Genomic DNA, 15455 nt, shown 5'->3' on the forward strand with positions numbered 1-15455 from the left:
CAGTGCGTGCGTGAACCGATGCGATCATAAATGTGTGAACGTGAATCCATGCGAACGTGCTTTGCGTGCTCTGCGTTGGCGGCTGCCTGCCTCCCCCTTCTGCGTGCTCTGCGTTGGCGGCTGCCTGCCTCCCCCTTCTGCGTGCTCTGCGTTGGCGGCTGCCTGCCTCCCACAACTGAATCGAGCGGCACTCGTGCGGCGTGAACCGATGCCTCGACATAGACGCGAGCGTGCGTGCAGCCTGCCCCTTCTGCCACCGGCACGTATGCCTGCGACACGTGAAACGACGCTGCGGAGCGACTAAATCCACCGGCAACCGGGCGGCAAGGATCGATGCGTGCGTCTCGGCGTGCATGCATGCGTTTAGGTCTAGGTCACTAGATGCGTGCGTGGCGGTGTTCGCATGCATAGCAGGCTAAATCGATGCCAAAGCCGGGCATGCATAGCAGGCTGCATCCATCGATAGAAGGCTTTTTTAATTTATTCCCAACAAACTAACGGGCCCGTCCTATGAACACAAACACGGCCCAACCAGCGAAGCGCCCCACAAGTCAGTTAACGGCCAAGACGGCAAACGTCTGTTATGAACATTTGTGAGAGTTTCAGCTAAGGGAGTGGGGAAAAGTGAGCAAAAGTTTGAAGCGTGGGGAAAACTGAGCACAACTAAGGAATTGGGGGCACAGATGAAATAAGCCCTATAGATAAATGGTCGAGGAAGGTCATAAATTGGGTTTCATCTTTGTCATTGGGTACCGGATCCAAGGTGAAAGGATGCGTCTATGGGACATCTGGCCATTCAGCTGGCCTGCCCACACCTTGCCGGGCGACATGCCCGGATGCCCCGTCATCTGCTTGCAAAACACTTGCCCAGACTTTGTCAAGCAAGCAATGTGCAACACGTTTAAGAAATGCCTCTTTTATAAATTAACCCCAAGATCCATCTAAAATCGGTTGCAAATGAGCAACCGAACCACTCAAGATGGATATGCCTTTGGACACGGCTCATTTACAGCTAACCTTTTGTGTTTGTGTCCGCCGGGCACGCCCATTTGTTCCCAGATTGTACCATCTATTTAGCCAGCCTTCCGGAGATACTTGCATGTCCGGCTTCGTCCTAATCTTGCCACAGACCCGGTTAGGCGTTTGAGCTATTCCGACCAAAGGTCGTTTTTTTAGAGTTTGTTTTTTTAGGGGAAAGCCACTTTATTACTCAAATTCCACCATGGGTGGGATACGACGTTGGTCATGAGGCTGGCCAAGCCACACATGACGACCCAAAGATAACGAAGTAGAAAACTTTGCTAACTTAGAGCTTCTACATTAACTCTACGACTTTCGTGAATAAAATTATAAGAAAAATGTGCAGCCCTAGCTTTGATTTCACTAATGATAGCTCCGTAGGAATCTTGAATTCCTTTTGCGATGTCACCAATGACTTGCTTGCAATTGGACGAAACAGTGAAGCAGTGAACATTAAGATCTTCCGCGAGGTTTGGTGGTGGGCTTGGTGTGGGGTTAGTGATGGACTTGGCTCGGAGTTAGTGCATTGAGGCCCGACAGACGCCCCCACGTAAGCCAATGAAGCCCAGAACAACAATATTTCGGAACCTACGCAATCGTACTGACACACGCCACCACCAAGTTCCTGGGCGAGGGTAGATGGGCCGAGGGCAGAGACACGGGCTGGACGAAAAGCATGAGCTTAGAGGTAGGGGCCCGGGACGCCACCGGCCCATTTGTCCGTGGCCCAAGGAGTTGGTCCACCCCAGCAACGACCAGAAGCAGAGCCTCGCACGAAAACCCCTGCAGCAGGCGCACCCTCCGCCACCGCCACCACCAGCTCGCCGCCCACCGGCGCCCCAGCCAGCGGCAGAGAAGCCGGGAGAAAGAAGATAATGACCTCGCTAAAATGTCAGCGCAAGAAATCTCCATCGAATCGGCAACCATGAATCGAGCCCCACGCTTTTCCTTTCTCAGCTAAGATCCTATAACTGAAACCTCTGTTCATGAATGTTAAGATACCTACCTGAAAAGGTCCAAATGCAATCACATGCCTTCTTTCCCTGATGATTTGTCATTAGCACTGATAAGGTGCACGATGATTCATAACTTCCACCAGCCAGTGGGTTATACATCTGTAAGGGTTCAAACATCCATGCAAGGTTAGTGGGTCTGGAGAGTGCAGCACCGAAGAAATGCATGCGTTTCTCAGATGATCTGTCTCTACAATGGGTACTCCAGGTGTCCTTAATTTTGCTGTTTGGATCTTAGTGTTGAAATAATCTCAAAATCCAAACTGGGTTAGTTGGGTGCAATGGCAAAAAAGGCAAACATAATGTTTCAAGCACATTTATCTTGACTCCCATGCCAGGAGAATCTTCTGTTGCCACGCTCCAAATATCTATGCCAACTTAGCTAATCAACCAGAAGCAACCTGAGCTAAGAACATCCAAAGATCTCCAACCAAACTTGGCACCTATAAATAATCCTCATGATGGAATACTTGATCCCATCAGTTTCAGCACCAACAACACATACTAAGAGTGCACAAATGGCTTCCATTGTGCCCCTTTTCTCTCTACTGTCATTATTCTTGTGTTGTGTTCTTGCCAAGAAAGACATGAAAGTAGCCCCTTTGACAAATTGGGCTGACCATAGAGGTCGATCTCTACAGTCAAATCATGTTTTCAGTGTGCTCAGATATGGGGCTTACGGGGATGGACGCCACGACGACACAAAGGTATGTATAGTGCAAAACCAACTCAAAATACATAGCATAATTCATTTCACTAGAGATAGAAATGCATATGGAAGGTTTACCATGGGTTTCTTGCGCATCCACTTCTTGCAGGCATTGTCAAAGGCGTGGGCTGCAGCTTGCTTGTAATGCCCCAGACCGATGCTCTAGATGCCTTCTTATTTTAGTTGTTGTCGTGTGATTATTATGTTTGTGCTTTGTCATAATTGTTTTGCATATTTCATTCCTATATGTTTATGCCATGATCATGATTAGTGCCATTGTCATATTTTGCTTCTTGCATCATGTTCATCTTTTATTATATTCCATTATGCCATCCTTGTTTGTTTTGCCATGCCTATCTCTTGTTATATTGCTTTTGGTCATTCATGTTGTTGCCATGAGCATCATGTGCATTGCACTCAGCCTTACGTTACATGTTACTTTCTTCTTGTGTGTGCATCAGCCCTTGCTCTCTCTCTCAAGCCATGCCCATGTATCATCACCTCTCCCTTCCTCCTTCCTTCATGTTTTTGCAAGTGACATTATTCCCTCCTCCATTAATGTTTATTTATTTCCTGATGATCTTACTCCATGCCTTATACCTTTCTGTCAAGTATCATCCATTTTGGAGTTGTTTTGGTTGGGTTCAAAAATGGCTCAAGTTTGAATTTAATTCAAACTTGAATTATTTTTATATCCTTAAAAATGGCCAAAGCAATTTATTCAAATAGTGCATACCTCCAGGAGATCATATTAATTTTCTTCCTAGCTTCAACCCCCTCCAATCCCTCTGTACCTTTTGCCCTTTTATTTCTGTTTGAAGAAATAGAAAAGAGGCAGAAGCAGCACCAGCAGCAGCAGCCCCAGCGTAGCCCAGTCCAGCACCACCACAGCCCAGCCCGCCAACCACCTCCCCCTCTGGTAATTCCACCTCCACGTAACACATTTTCACCCTGGCCCCACATGTCATCCTCTCTCCTTCCTCCTTTCTTCCTCCTTGGCAGAACTCCCTCGCTCACAGTAACTCCAGGTCACCTCGGCGCACATGGCCGCCGTGGCAAGGCCGACTCCATCCTCGCCATCCAGCCCCCCCCCCCCCCCTATTTAACCCCCGTAGCAACCCCTAGGGTTTCCCCTTCCTCCTCTCCCTCTTGTCCGCCGCCGCCGCGCAGGTAATGGCACCCAAGCGCCCTGTTGCCTCGCTTCCGATTGCCATGGCCGAGGCGAGCCGGAGCTCTCCTCCGGCGTACGAGCTCCAACGCCGGCCCCTTCTTCCTCCACGGCCCGTTCCCGCTGCGATCCAAGGCTGGAGACGCCAAGTTCCTCGGCGTCCTCTTCCTCTGCTTCATCTCCTTCACGGTTCAGAGGAACGCCAAGTTCCTCCTCGTCGTCTTCATCTTCTTCATCTATGGTAGGTGCTCGTCGCCGGTCAACTTCGTCGCGTTCCATCGTCCCCGAGCTCGATCGACTCCTCCGAGCCCCTCTATGTGAGCAGCCTCATCTCACCATCAGTTTTCCCCTTCGTTTGCGCCCTGTTTCGTCCGTCCCATCGAGCCCAAGCGCTCCTCCGTCGAACCTCGTCTCCGGCGAGTGTTTCGACCTCTCCTTGTTTCTCGTGCGCGTCCAGTAGGGTCGCGTTGTTCCATGGAGCCGATTCCCTCTTGCAGCGCGCGTTTTGGTCCTTGAGTCATCAGGTCCAAGCTCCACCTTGCCGCCACTGTTTCCTCGTCGCCGACGTTGCCCTGTCATCGTCTGGAGGCGTGCGTGACACGCGGGAGCGCGATTCCTTGTTGTGAGTATTGCATGCGCCTCCGCCGCTCGGTTCGCTCACCGGCGAGCAGCTCCGACGAGCTCCTCCGCCGCTCCGTGTGCACAGCGCCAGCTCCTCTGCTTTCTCTGCTTCTTGCGTGCGCTCACGCCCGCTTGCTTCGATGCTCATGCCACTGCTCGCCTGGCTGGTCTGCACTGCATCACCCGCAGGTCAAGTCCCGCGCTCGCGCAGCACGCCCGCGTCTTCGCATCACCCAACACAGCCAGCGCCTCGCTGTGCTTCGCGGCATGGCAGTAGGCTTCTGCCCGCGCACACCCACACATGCACGCGCATGCCCCGCCGTTGCTCCGTGGTTCGCGTAGCAGCACCCTCCACCTTTCCGCACGCCCGCCGTAGCTCTGCATCCACCGCATGCGCCATGCTTGCTCGCTGCCGTCGCCGCTGAGATCCCCGTGCGCGCTTCAGTTTGGGTCCTGGTCGCGCTGTACATATGCTTTATTTCCTTGCTGATCTTTCTTTGCATCACGAACACATAGCTAGCCCAGTGGCTAGCGCAGCCACTATCCAGCCATGGGGTATGGGGTTCGAATCCCAGGCGGCCCAGTTTTTGCCCTGTTTTCAATTTCTTTTGGCACACAGCCACTTAGGCCTCATTCTCTTCTGGGCCGCTTCACTGCGCTGCAATCCGGCCCGTGCATATTTTTTTCTGCTCTGTGATTTTAGCATTTTCCAGTGCATGCATATTTTCAGAAATGCCATTAATTTGCTTTGCTCATATCTAAATATCCATGCATCATAATAAAGCATGTAATATATGTAAAATGCTTAGGATTTCATGTACTTTCATAATATGCTGCTTTCTTCCATGTTAAAAAAATGTTTAAATTGTTATTTGCATTAATTTGCATAAATGACATGTTAAAATGGTATATTTCATAACTAAATAACCGTAGCTCCGAATTTAATAAATTATATATGTAACTTGTCTAGAAAAATGCATAGATTAACATGATGCACTTACTTTTTCTGTTTAACAACTCTAAAATATGGGTTAGGCAGAACAGTACCAAATTCGAAATATGCACATGGGGTTTTTCCGGAATTGTTGTTTGAGTTTCCGACCTCATTTAAACTTGCCTAAATAGGTAGTTTGCATATGCTTCACCTCTTGCCATGTTAACAACATTTAATCTTGACATGCATCATACTTGGTTGTGCATCATGTCATGTTATGCTTGTTTGTTTACTATGTTGTTTGCTTCTTTCCGGTTGTGCTTCATCTCGTTAGCTCCGGTAACATTGCGATTGTGAGGATCCGTTCGACTACGTTGGTGCATCTACTTCATGGATTCGGTCTTCTTCCTAGCGGGATTTCAGGCAAGATGACCGTCACCTTGGATCTCATTACTATCATTGCTATGCTAGTTGCTTCGTTCTACCGCTATGCTGCGCTACCTATCACTTGCTCTTCAAGCCTCCCAAATTGCCATGAACCTCTAACCTTTGTCACCCTTCCTAGCAAACCGTTGTTTGGCTATGTTACCGCTTTGCTCAGCCCCTCTTATAGCGTTGCTAGTTGCAGGTGAAGATGAAGATTGCTCCATGTTGGATTATGTTTATGTTGGGATATCACAATATCTCTTATTTAATTAATGCATCTATATACTTGGTAAAGGGTGGAAGGCTCGGCCTTATGCCTGGTGTTTTGTTCCACTCTTGCCGCCCTAGTTTCCGTCATACCGGTGTTATGTTCCTTGATTTTGCGTACCTTACGCGGTTGGGTGATTTATGGGACCCCCTTGACAGTTCGCTTTGAATAACACTCTTCTAGCAAGGCCCAACCTTGGTTTTACATTTGCCTCACCTAGCCTTTTTCCCTTGGGAGTCGCGCTCCCGAGGGTCATCTTTATTTTAACCCCCCCCGGGCCAATGCTTCTCTAAGTGCTGGTCCGAACTGAGTAGACTGCAGGGCCCCCTCGTGGAAACTCGAGGTCTGGTTTTACTCATAGGATGTCTCATCCGGTGTTGCCCTAAGAACGAGATATGTGCAGCTCCTATCGGGATTGTCGGCACATCGGGCGGCTTTGCTGGTCTTGTTTTTACCATTGTCGAAATGTCTTGTAACCGGGATTCCGAGACTGATCGGGTCTTCCCGGGAGAAGGAATATTCTTCGTTGACCGTGAGAGCTTATAATGGGCTAAGTTGGGACACCCCTGCAGGGTATTATCTTTCGAAAGCCGTGCCCGCGGTTATGTGGCACATGGGAATTTGTTAATGTCCGGTTGTAGAGAACTTGACACTTGACTTATATTAAAACGCATCAACCGCGTGTGTAGCCGTGATGGTCTCTTCTCGGCGGAGTCCGGGAAGTGAACACGGTTTCTGGGTTATGGTTGACGTAAGTAGGAGTTCAGGATCACTTCTTGATCACTTCTAGCTTTTCAACCGTTCCGTTACTTCTCTTCTCGCTCTTATTTGCGTATGTTAGCCACCATACATGCTTAGTCGCTGCTGCAACCTCACCACTTTACCCCTTCCTTACCCATTAAGCTTTGCTAGTCTTGATACCCATGGTAATGGGATTGCTGAGTCCTCGTGGCTCACAGATTACTACAACACCAGTTGCAGGTACAGGTTTTGCGATGATCATGACGCGAGAGCGATGTTACTTGTTTGGAGTTCTTCTTCTGCTTCTTCTTCGATCAGGGGATAGGTTCCCGGTCGGCAGCCTAGGCTAGCAGGGTGGATGTCGTTTGAGCTTCTGTTTGTGTTCCATCCGTAGTCGGATGTTGATCTTATGTATGATGTATTGTTGTATTCTTGCGGCATTTGTATGCCTTGTATGTATCCCCATCTATTATGTAATGTTGATGTAATGATATCCACCTTGCAAAAGCGTCTTCAAGATGCGCTTCTATCCTTGGTGGGACCTTCGAGTTCCTTTAGGATAGGGTCGCATCTTGGGCGTGACATTGCTCCTCTTTGAATCCTAGCACTGTGCTCATCCCCAAGGGCAAGAAATGCCTAACGAAGCTTGTAACCTTCTCTGGCCCATGCAAATCCAGTATCAAGTTAATGGTGGGATAGATGAATAACAATAACATGCATACATTATTTTCTTCCATCAACTTTTGCAAACAAAGATGACAAGTTCTACCAAATTCCAGATTGAAGGTACTTTGGTAGCTCCTCCAAAGAGATCATACTGGATAGAGGATACCATTAGGCACTGGATTTTGTTCAGATCTGTGAGAGGTCTTACTGTCACCGATGGTGGGACCATTGATGGCAATGGAAAGATTTGGTGGCAGAACTCCTGCAAAGTAAACACAAAACTCGTAAGTATATTGAACTTCTAAGTTGTGCATTAATGAAAAACACTAGGAAAATGTAATGTTTCACTGTCAACTTTAAAAAGTTTTAACTATTACAGCTTTCAATTTATTTTTTCCTGAAACATTTCTAATATGAATTGTTCTTTTCCTTGATAGCCTTGCAGGCAAGCTCCAACGGTGAGTGCACCTTCCAATCATCTTACTTGGCATATTCCAATCGAGTAGCCTTGTTTTTCTTGCTTACATATTGGCTACTTTCTTTTCACTTTCCAGGCTTTGACGTTCTATTCTTGTACAAATCTGAAAGTGAATAATTTAGAAGTGTTGAACAGCCAACAAATCCACATATCAATGGAGCGTTGCAGCAATGTAAGGATGTCACGCCTATCAATCAGAGCACCTGGCACTAGCCCCAACACCGACGGCATCCATATCACCCATAGTAAGGATGTGAAAGTTATGGACTGTGCAATCAAGACTGGGGACGACTGCATGTCAATCGAGGATGGGACTGAGAATCTACATGTCAAGAACATTGTGTGTGGACCAGGGCATGGGATAAGCATTGGGAGCTTAGGTGATCGCAACTCTCAAGCTCAAGTTGCAAACATCACCATTGACGGGGTGCGACTGCACGACACGACGAATGGAGCTCGTATCAAGATATGGCAGGGCGGGCGGGGTTATGCAAAGAATATCGTGTTCAAGAACATGATAATGGATAATGTGCGGGACCCGATCATTATCGACCAGAACTACTGCGACTCGGCTACACCATGTACTAAACAGGTGAAAGAACATGACGACCATGATGGGTTTATTCATTTGTTTATGTACATTGATTTTATTTTTTGTTGATTGTTTTCTGAGATAGCAACCCGCTCATACCAAGCGGTGTATGTACATAGATATAACCTGGTGTGTTATTCTTTTGTATAGGAAGCGGCTGTGGAGGTGAGCAATGTGTTGTTTAAGAACATTAGGGGGACAAGGGCCTCAAGAGAGGCTATCAAGCTCAGTTGCAGTAAAGCTGTACCTTGCCATGGGATAGCCTTGCACAACGTCAGGCTTACTCTAAAACGAGGGGGTGGTGATGCAAAGAGCACCTGTCAGAATGCAAAATGGAGGAAACTGGGAACAGTTATGCCACAGCCATGTAGTCTCAACGATTGAAACTATATGACAAGGATTTGAAACGAAATCGCTGAGGCCTGCCCAGTTGTAGTTGATGAGCAGAAAGGGTTCGATACGCTTCCTCTGATTCTCCAAGTGAAGTCATGCAATGGAAGGATACATGCTAACATTGAAATGAATAGAAGTAGGCACAATAGTTGGGGGCCTGGGGCTTACGGTGAAGAGTACTTGCATTTTTTAGGCGGGGGTACTTGCAATTTGATTGTAAAATGGACTGTTCCAAAGTATTTTGCATGCAATACTTGTAGTCATACATGAAAACAGTCTGTAACTAAAACAATTTCAAAGAGTAATACTGAATAGAACTTATGTACTTTTCTCTGGCTGATTATTTTCAAATTTTGAAAAGCACCTTGGATGGGCCAGGGCGAAGAGAAGAGATGCTTAGCCAGAAAATAAGGTTTTCTTATCTGTTTGATATTCTTGATTGTCTGAATAATTCATTAATTTTGAGTCACTTGACTCGGTATGCAGTTGCTAAAACGTGCTTCTGTTATGAACAATAACCACACGGGAAAAAAGGAATAGTTAATGAAATCAGCTGGTATTAACCAAAAAAATCAGCTGGGTGCCCACCTTATGGTTGAAGATAGCCTTCAAATTGTACAACACAGTATCCAAAAATTGTATTCCGAAAGAGCACAATATTAGCAAAATGTTGCTGCGGTTTTTGCTCTGTAGTTCACAGATAGTGAGGCACAGATGATGATTGTGATGGCTCAGAGAGATCACTAAGATCTACGAAAATCAGTCTAATTAGAAATAAATAAACGGTCGCTTTATTCGTTACCTAGGCCTGGCTTCACCACACGTCCTTGGCCAAACCAGCCAAACCAACGGTGTGTGACAGCCCCAGGATGGAGTTCATGACTTTTACCACCCCTAAAATGATGTAGTATAACACTACTGCTTCTGCCAAGCACAAGAAAAAGTTGACACGCTATATATGATACTTCCTTCCCTGAGAGTAAAACAGTAATCCTCACAACACCTGATGCGTACGTGAACCCCCTCTATACAGGAAAACTGAAGATTGTCCTGAGCTGATTACAGTGGGGCAAAAAAATGAGTCGGACAAAGAAACAGATGATTTCTAAGGAGGGCTAGCTTGCAGCTTCTGCAGGTTTCTCCTGGGAGCTCGAGCTATCAAGCACATCCCCAACTCCGACAGGTGGACCAATGCTGCAGCGATCGGTGTTGTGAACGGCAATGGCATCCTTCAGCTTCTGAAACTGTAAAGGAGAGACTGGATTTAATGAGAGCATACGGAACTTGGACAAAACGTTACAAAGTATTTATCGGTGCCTATTTTCTGAACCCATAGTTGAACAACAAAACAATAAAGTGAAAACACTTGCAAAAGAAGCCTCTCTAGAACAAGATCATGTGCCTGGAGTTTCCGACAATCTGATACAGTACATTATGAGTTGTAACTAAAGATTACCTATTGTACAAGGTGCCTATGAAGGGGGTGATGTATGGTTTACCTTAGCTAAGGAACATGAGAACGCCTCCAGTTGCCCATCGGCTCCGCGATAAAAATGGAAGAAAGGGAGGACCTTCACATTCAGTCGTTTACACATAGGTTTGTTTTCATCGAAATTTACTTTCAGGAACACGATATTAGGATTATCCGTGGCTGTCCTGCACAGCTGCATTGTGATTTGAGATGCCATTAGTTTCAGAACAGTATTTGATGAAGTCACCGAAACATACATGTTAGGGAGATGCTATCAGATGGCAATCATAAACTACTTATGTTTTAAGGAAAGCAAGTAGCACAAGGTAAAAAAAATATGAACCTATGAGACCAATCAATCGACTCGGTATGGAGTTCATAAAAAGTGATTGCCACAAAAATGTCAAACAAAAAGTCTGTCATGATAAAATCCGCAAAGCGTCCATTAGTTCTTCAAAGTACCAATCATAAACTGGAAAGTCCTTGCTAAGCTAGATGCTAAGTCGCTAAAAAGTTGGCAGTAAGAGCTCGTATTGTCACGAACATGAGGTGGCCACCAAAACACATGACCTGGGCAAAGGTGAGCCGTCTCGTAATTGCAAGCAAGCAGCCTTTTAAAGCAAGGGCAGTCTCAGTCGTGGTATTGACCTATGCAGCCAAGTCACTCAAGAACCATGAACCAAGCAAGATCTGCAACACTAGCATAATGCCCAAAGCAAACCAATCAGCCAGCCATTGGCGATGATCTATGCCCAACAGCTGCATGCCTATTAAACATAATGGAGCTACAGAAGGAACCAAATTGAGGGGCTGAGAAAAGAGCCACAAGGAGATGGTAAGACAATGAGTTTCGGATGGACAGTTCATCAGGTAATAACTTATGCACACAAATTCAGTAGATTCCGGTATCCAGGCCTTGTTACAGCCTCCTAAAGGCCATAAGCTTCTATGTAAGAAACAACAGGTGTGTAATAACTTGGTAAAAAGAGAGAATCTTCAGCGGCATCGATATAGGGAGTCCTAATCAGGGACACATCTACCTTGCAGCTTGGCCTCCTTTTCTTGTGAACTGTTAACTAACTGGTAATGCTTTCTATTTCCTCCTTCCCAAAATATACGGCGCGGTTCACTTTTTCTGGTCTTCGATGTATAGCTTTGATTATGATTTTCACTTATAGCATGTCTACAGAATTAGTACAAAGATATATGAAATAAAACTATTTTGCAAGACAAATACGATGATACCACTTATACATGCTAGATTCATATAATTTTGTACTCCCTCCGTCCCATAATATAAGAGCGTTTTTTACACTAGTGCAGTGTCAAAAACACTCTTATATTATGGGACGGAGGGGGTATGTATTAGTGGTCAAAGTTGTGCATTAAAGACCGTGCAAAGTCAAGTGCGCCATATATTTTGGGAAGGAGGGAGTAGCAGCTAAATGCTAAACTGGCACACTCTTGTGATGATTGTCAAATCCTAAGTATGCTTAATAAATGTTCAAAAAAAGAATACTTAATAAATTAGCACTATCTATCGTGACTAGAATGCAGAAAAGGTGACCTGCTCATTGCTTGATTGTGACTTTTTATAGCAGGTTTGGCATAAAAATTCCAGCGTTTGTTGTGCTGGTTCTGTGACACTTCAGAACAGATTTGTCTGTGAACCTTGCAGGCGAGCAGAATGGTGGCAAGAACCAAGAAAATCTCTGCCCAAGCAGAAAAGAACTTAAATGGAGTTATCTTTACCCTTGGTGGAATCTCTAAGTGGACCAGGACCCTGGAATTTTCAGTAACACACTATCAGGCATGACCTCGTGGTCAACTTGATCCAGGAAGATTTCAGCAAAGGAATTGGCCTTGATTCAACACTATATGTCCATACCCTCTAAGCATCTTCAAGGCACCATAGTATTCAGCTATGCAGCGATCAATTAATATTTCTCTTCTATTTTAGAGAACAGTAACATCTGACGACTCACCAAAAACCTATTAAGATCTCATCACGATGATGGATTGCTAAAGGAGTTATGACCATGGTATCCATGGTGCTAATGTCTTGTGAATAAGAGAGATAATATGTAGTATGCGTGTCTATGCATAAATTTTCAAGAGAGAGGGGAGATAACGATGAAAGAGAAAAAAATATTCATTCTAAATTCAAGCCTTATATTTTGGAACAAGATTGCAGAAACTATAATCCTTACATTTTGAAACGAGAGAGTACTGCTTTAGATCTAGCCCTAGTCTTGTAAAGATTGTCAAACCAATCTACCAATTATAAATGGAAAGGAAAATGTTTCCCATTTTCTGTACAAGGTCATTGGCAACTCGGGAACAAGATCAAGAAACAAACAGTACTACACTATTACACAAGCAACATGCCTTCTAAATGACATCTATCCACACAACTATGTGAAGTCATAACTACACATGCGAGAAACAAAATTTGAAAGAAAAGACAATCAAGGCATGAAAAGATCAAACGTAATAGTTACATATATATCAGTACAAATTAATGGTAATTACCCTTGGGAAGAGTGCCCGGCAAGAACCACACCAAGTTCCATAAAACTCTACAATAACAAGCCTGTCGCCTGCATCCCTTAGTGCATCCAAAAACTCCTGTGTGGAGTGTATGTCAATCATATTTGCACCAGCATTCTTTTCCCACCATTTAGGTTGCTCACCAGCCTCTGAACGCACTGCGGCATGCGCCTAGCACGAGAACAATGGAAAGTCCAAAGAGATCAAACACTCTCAGCAATCAGTTGCATTAATTAAGCAGTAACCCTATCCGTGTCCCAAGCATGTAAATGCAAGAAGCCTTTCTAGTTTCAGTCATAAAGAACTTCAAGCAAGGATGAAGTAACATAGTCTGAAGTATATTCACAATTTCCAATATCCGCGTGTACAATTCTCAGGGAGGGTGAGGTGAATGTGATTCATATAGCCCAAATCAAGCAAATAGTATGTAAATGCCATCGATTGGACTCATTCCAATACCACACATTAATATATGGCTTGCAGGTGTGTCTGTTTTGTTTGCATAATGACAACTCTCCGCATGAATCAGCAAACTAATCAGGACACTCTCCCTATTATATATGTAATCCAGAACGAAACCCCAATTAAACTATCAGAAGACTTCTGCAACCCCGCGTTCCCAAAACCTCCAAACCCTATATGAGACTTGGAACTTCCCCCATCACAACCGCGCGAAAACCCTTAAGAGCGCAGAAGTCCTCTCTCCGAGGAAGCCACAGGAGAAAAAGAGCGCGCACGCACCATGAGCCGGCGTGGCCGCCCAGGCGGGGCGGCAGCCGCCAAGCGCGTGACCCGCAGGTCGGCGCGCGGGGCGGGTGAGAGGACCCCGTGGGAGGGCGGCGACGAGGAGGCGGTGGTGGAAGCACCGAAGCGGCGGGGGAGGTGGTGGAGGAGGGCCTCGGCCATGTGCTCTGCGTCACTCCGGGACGGGGCCAACGACTCCCGCGAGCACACCTAGACCGCCGCCGCAACCACCGAACTATTTGGTATCGGAGACGGGAGCATCCGATGAGGCGTCGCTGCAAGCAGGCTGTACGCGGCACTAGTCGGCTCCTGCCGTCTCCACCGCCTCCTTCCTTGGTTGCGGTGGGGGGAGGAGCGAGGGTCAGAGATTGTGGCCGTGTGGTGGAGATGGTAGCGGCTGGCTCTTTCGCGTGGATGGGGAGCTGAGTGCCACTAATAAGTGGGGCCCGGATGACAGACAGTAGCTTGTCCCATTCGAAATTTAGGGGCTTGGTTCTAGGCCTAACCATGCCACACTTTGCCATACAATGTTGCCACACTTGTCTAAGGTTAGTTTTTTAAAATAAGAGCAACAAGTTGGCAAGCCTAAAGGAATCTTGCCACACTTTTTGAATGTATGTGATGTGGGACCCTAGTGTGGCTTGCCTAAGGTGTGGCTTGAACCAAACACCCACCCAAATCGGTCAAACTTGCCTAACCTTAGGTGTGGCAACCTTAGGCAAACTTAGTCTCAAACCAAGCAGAATTCGAAATGGCCTTGCTCGACGAAGATCTGGGTTCTAGTTGCGATCGTGCGATCCAGCATCCTCAGCCGTTTGATGTAAAACATGTGGTACAGGTAGATTGGCGTGGAATTCCAGATACTTTCATGTTACATCTTGCACTTACACCCTGAACGAAATCCACTTTGAAGAAACCTCCCCTGTAGCACTACCTTCCCTGTTCTCTGATCTATCTTGGTGGAGTAAGTGGCGGTGTTGCCCCAGCCACTTTGAAAAAACTTCCCCTGTAGCACTACCTTCCCCGTTCTCTGATCTATCTTGGTGGAGTAAGTGGCGGTGTTGCCCCAGCCAGCTCTTCCCCGTTAACGGAGGTATCATTGTTCAACAAACTCTTTCCGTCTCCAACACCGGGCCACCTAATCCGCTCGTCGATTGAGATGGCTTTGTTCCAGCTAGCTCCAAACCTTTGAAATCCTTCCCCACATCCTATCCCTCATATATTTCGACGAGTACCAGAGCAAACTGCAGTTCCATGGTGGGAGCTCCTATACGGCGCTTCGTTCACGCTCCTGGCGCCTGCAGCGCCCCGCACTGGGCCGGCCCATGAAAGGCGAAGACTGGCGAACGCAAAAGCTCGCAAAAGAAAACGCAAAAGTTAATGCGTTTCGCACATAGGTGCCACCAGCCACACGAGCTACTAGCCATATATGATTAGTAACAGAGGCAAACACTTAATAACATGGTCGCAACGCTATTTCATTGCAGAAATCTATTGCACCACTTAATTTTTTTGAATTATTTGGAAAAACGATCGTGATTTGAAAAAAAAGTTCTTCATTTTCTAAGAAAAGTTCACAAACCTGGAAATTTTTTATTTATTTTCAAAAAAAAGTTCATCCATTTTGCAAAACAGTTCATCAAATGTTTTAAATGAAACTT

At 46.2% G+C, this 15455-nt stretch overlaps 2 protein-coding genes across 2 annotated transcripts; one reads left to right on the forward strand and one right to left on the reverse strand.

Moving 5' to 3' along the window:
- The first annotated feature begins 3906 nt into the window (after positions 1 to 3906).
- On the forward strand, positions 3907 to 9360 carry LOC109751246 (polygalacturonase-like). Its single transcript, XM_045233380.2, has 6 exons — positions 3907 to 4227; positions 5800 to 5888; positions 7135 to 7850; positions 8004 to 8024; positions 8121 to 8636; positions 8787 to 9360. Exons 3-6 carry the CDS (start codon positions 7656 to 7658, stop codon positions 9018 to 9020), a joined length of 966 nt encoding a protein of 321 aa, XP_045089315.1. The 5' UTR covers positions 3907 to 4227; positions 5800 to 5888; positions 7135 to 7655; the 3' UTR covers positions 9021 to 9360.
- Positions 9361 to 9797: 437 nt separating this feature from the next.
- LOC109751241 (thioredoxin-like 2, chloroplastic) lies at positions 9798 to 14199 on the reverse strand. Its single transcript, XM_020310143.4, has 4 exons — positions 13792 to 14199; positions 13033 to 13221; positions 10529 to 10693; positions 9798 to 10273 (listed from the first exon to the last, which is right to left on the reverse strand). Exons 1-4 carry the CDS (start codon positions 13954 to 13956, stop codon positions 10145 to 10147), a joined length of 648 nt encoding a protein of 215 aa, XP_020165732.1. The 5' UTR covers positions 13957 to 14199; the 3' UTR covers positions 9798 to 10144.
- Between the last annotated feature and the right edge of the window lie 1256 nt (positions 14200 to 15455).

Source organism: Aegilops tauschii, chromosome 1 (genome assembly GCF_002575655.3).
Source record: "Aegilops tauschii subsp. strangulata cultivar AL8/78 chromosome 1, Aet v6.0, whole genome shotgun sequence".
NCBI lineage: Eukaryota > Viridiplantae > Streptophyta > Magnoliopsida > Poales > Poaceae > Aegilops > Aegilops tauschii.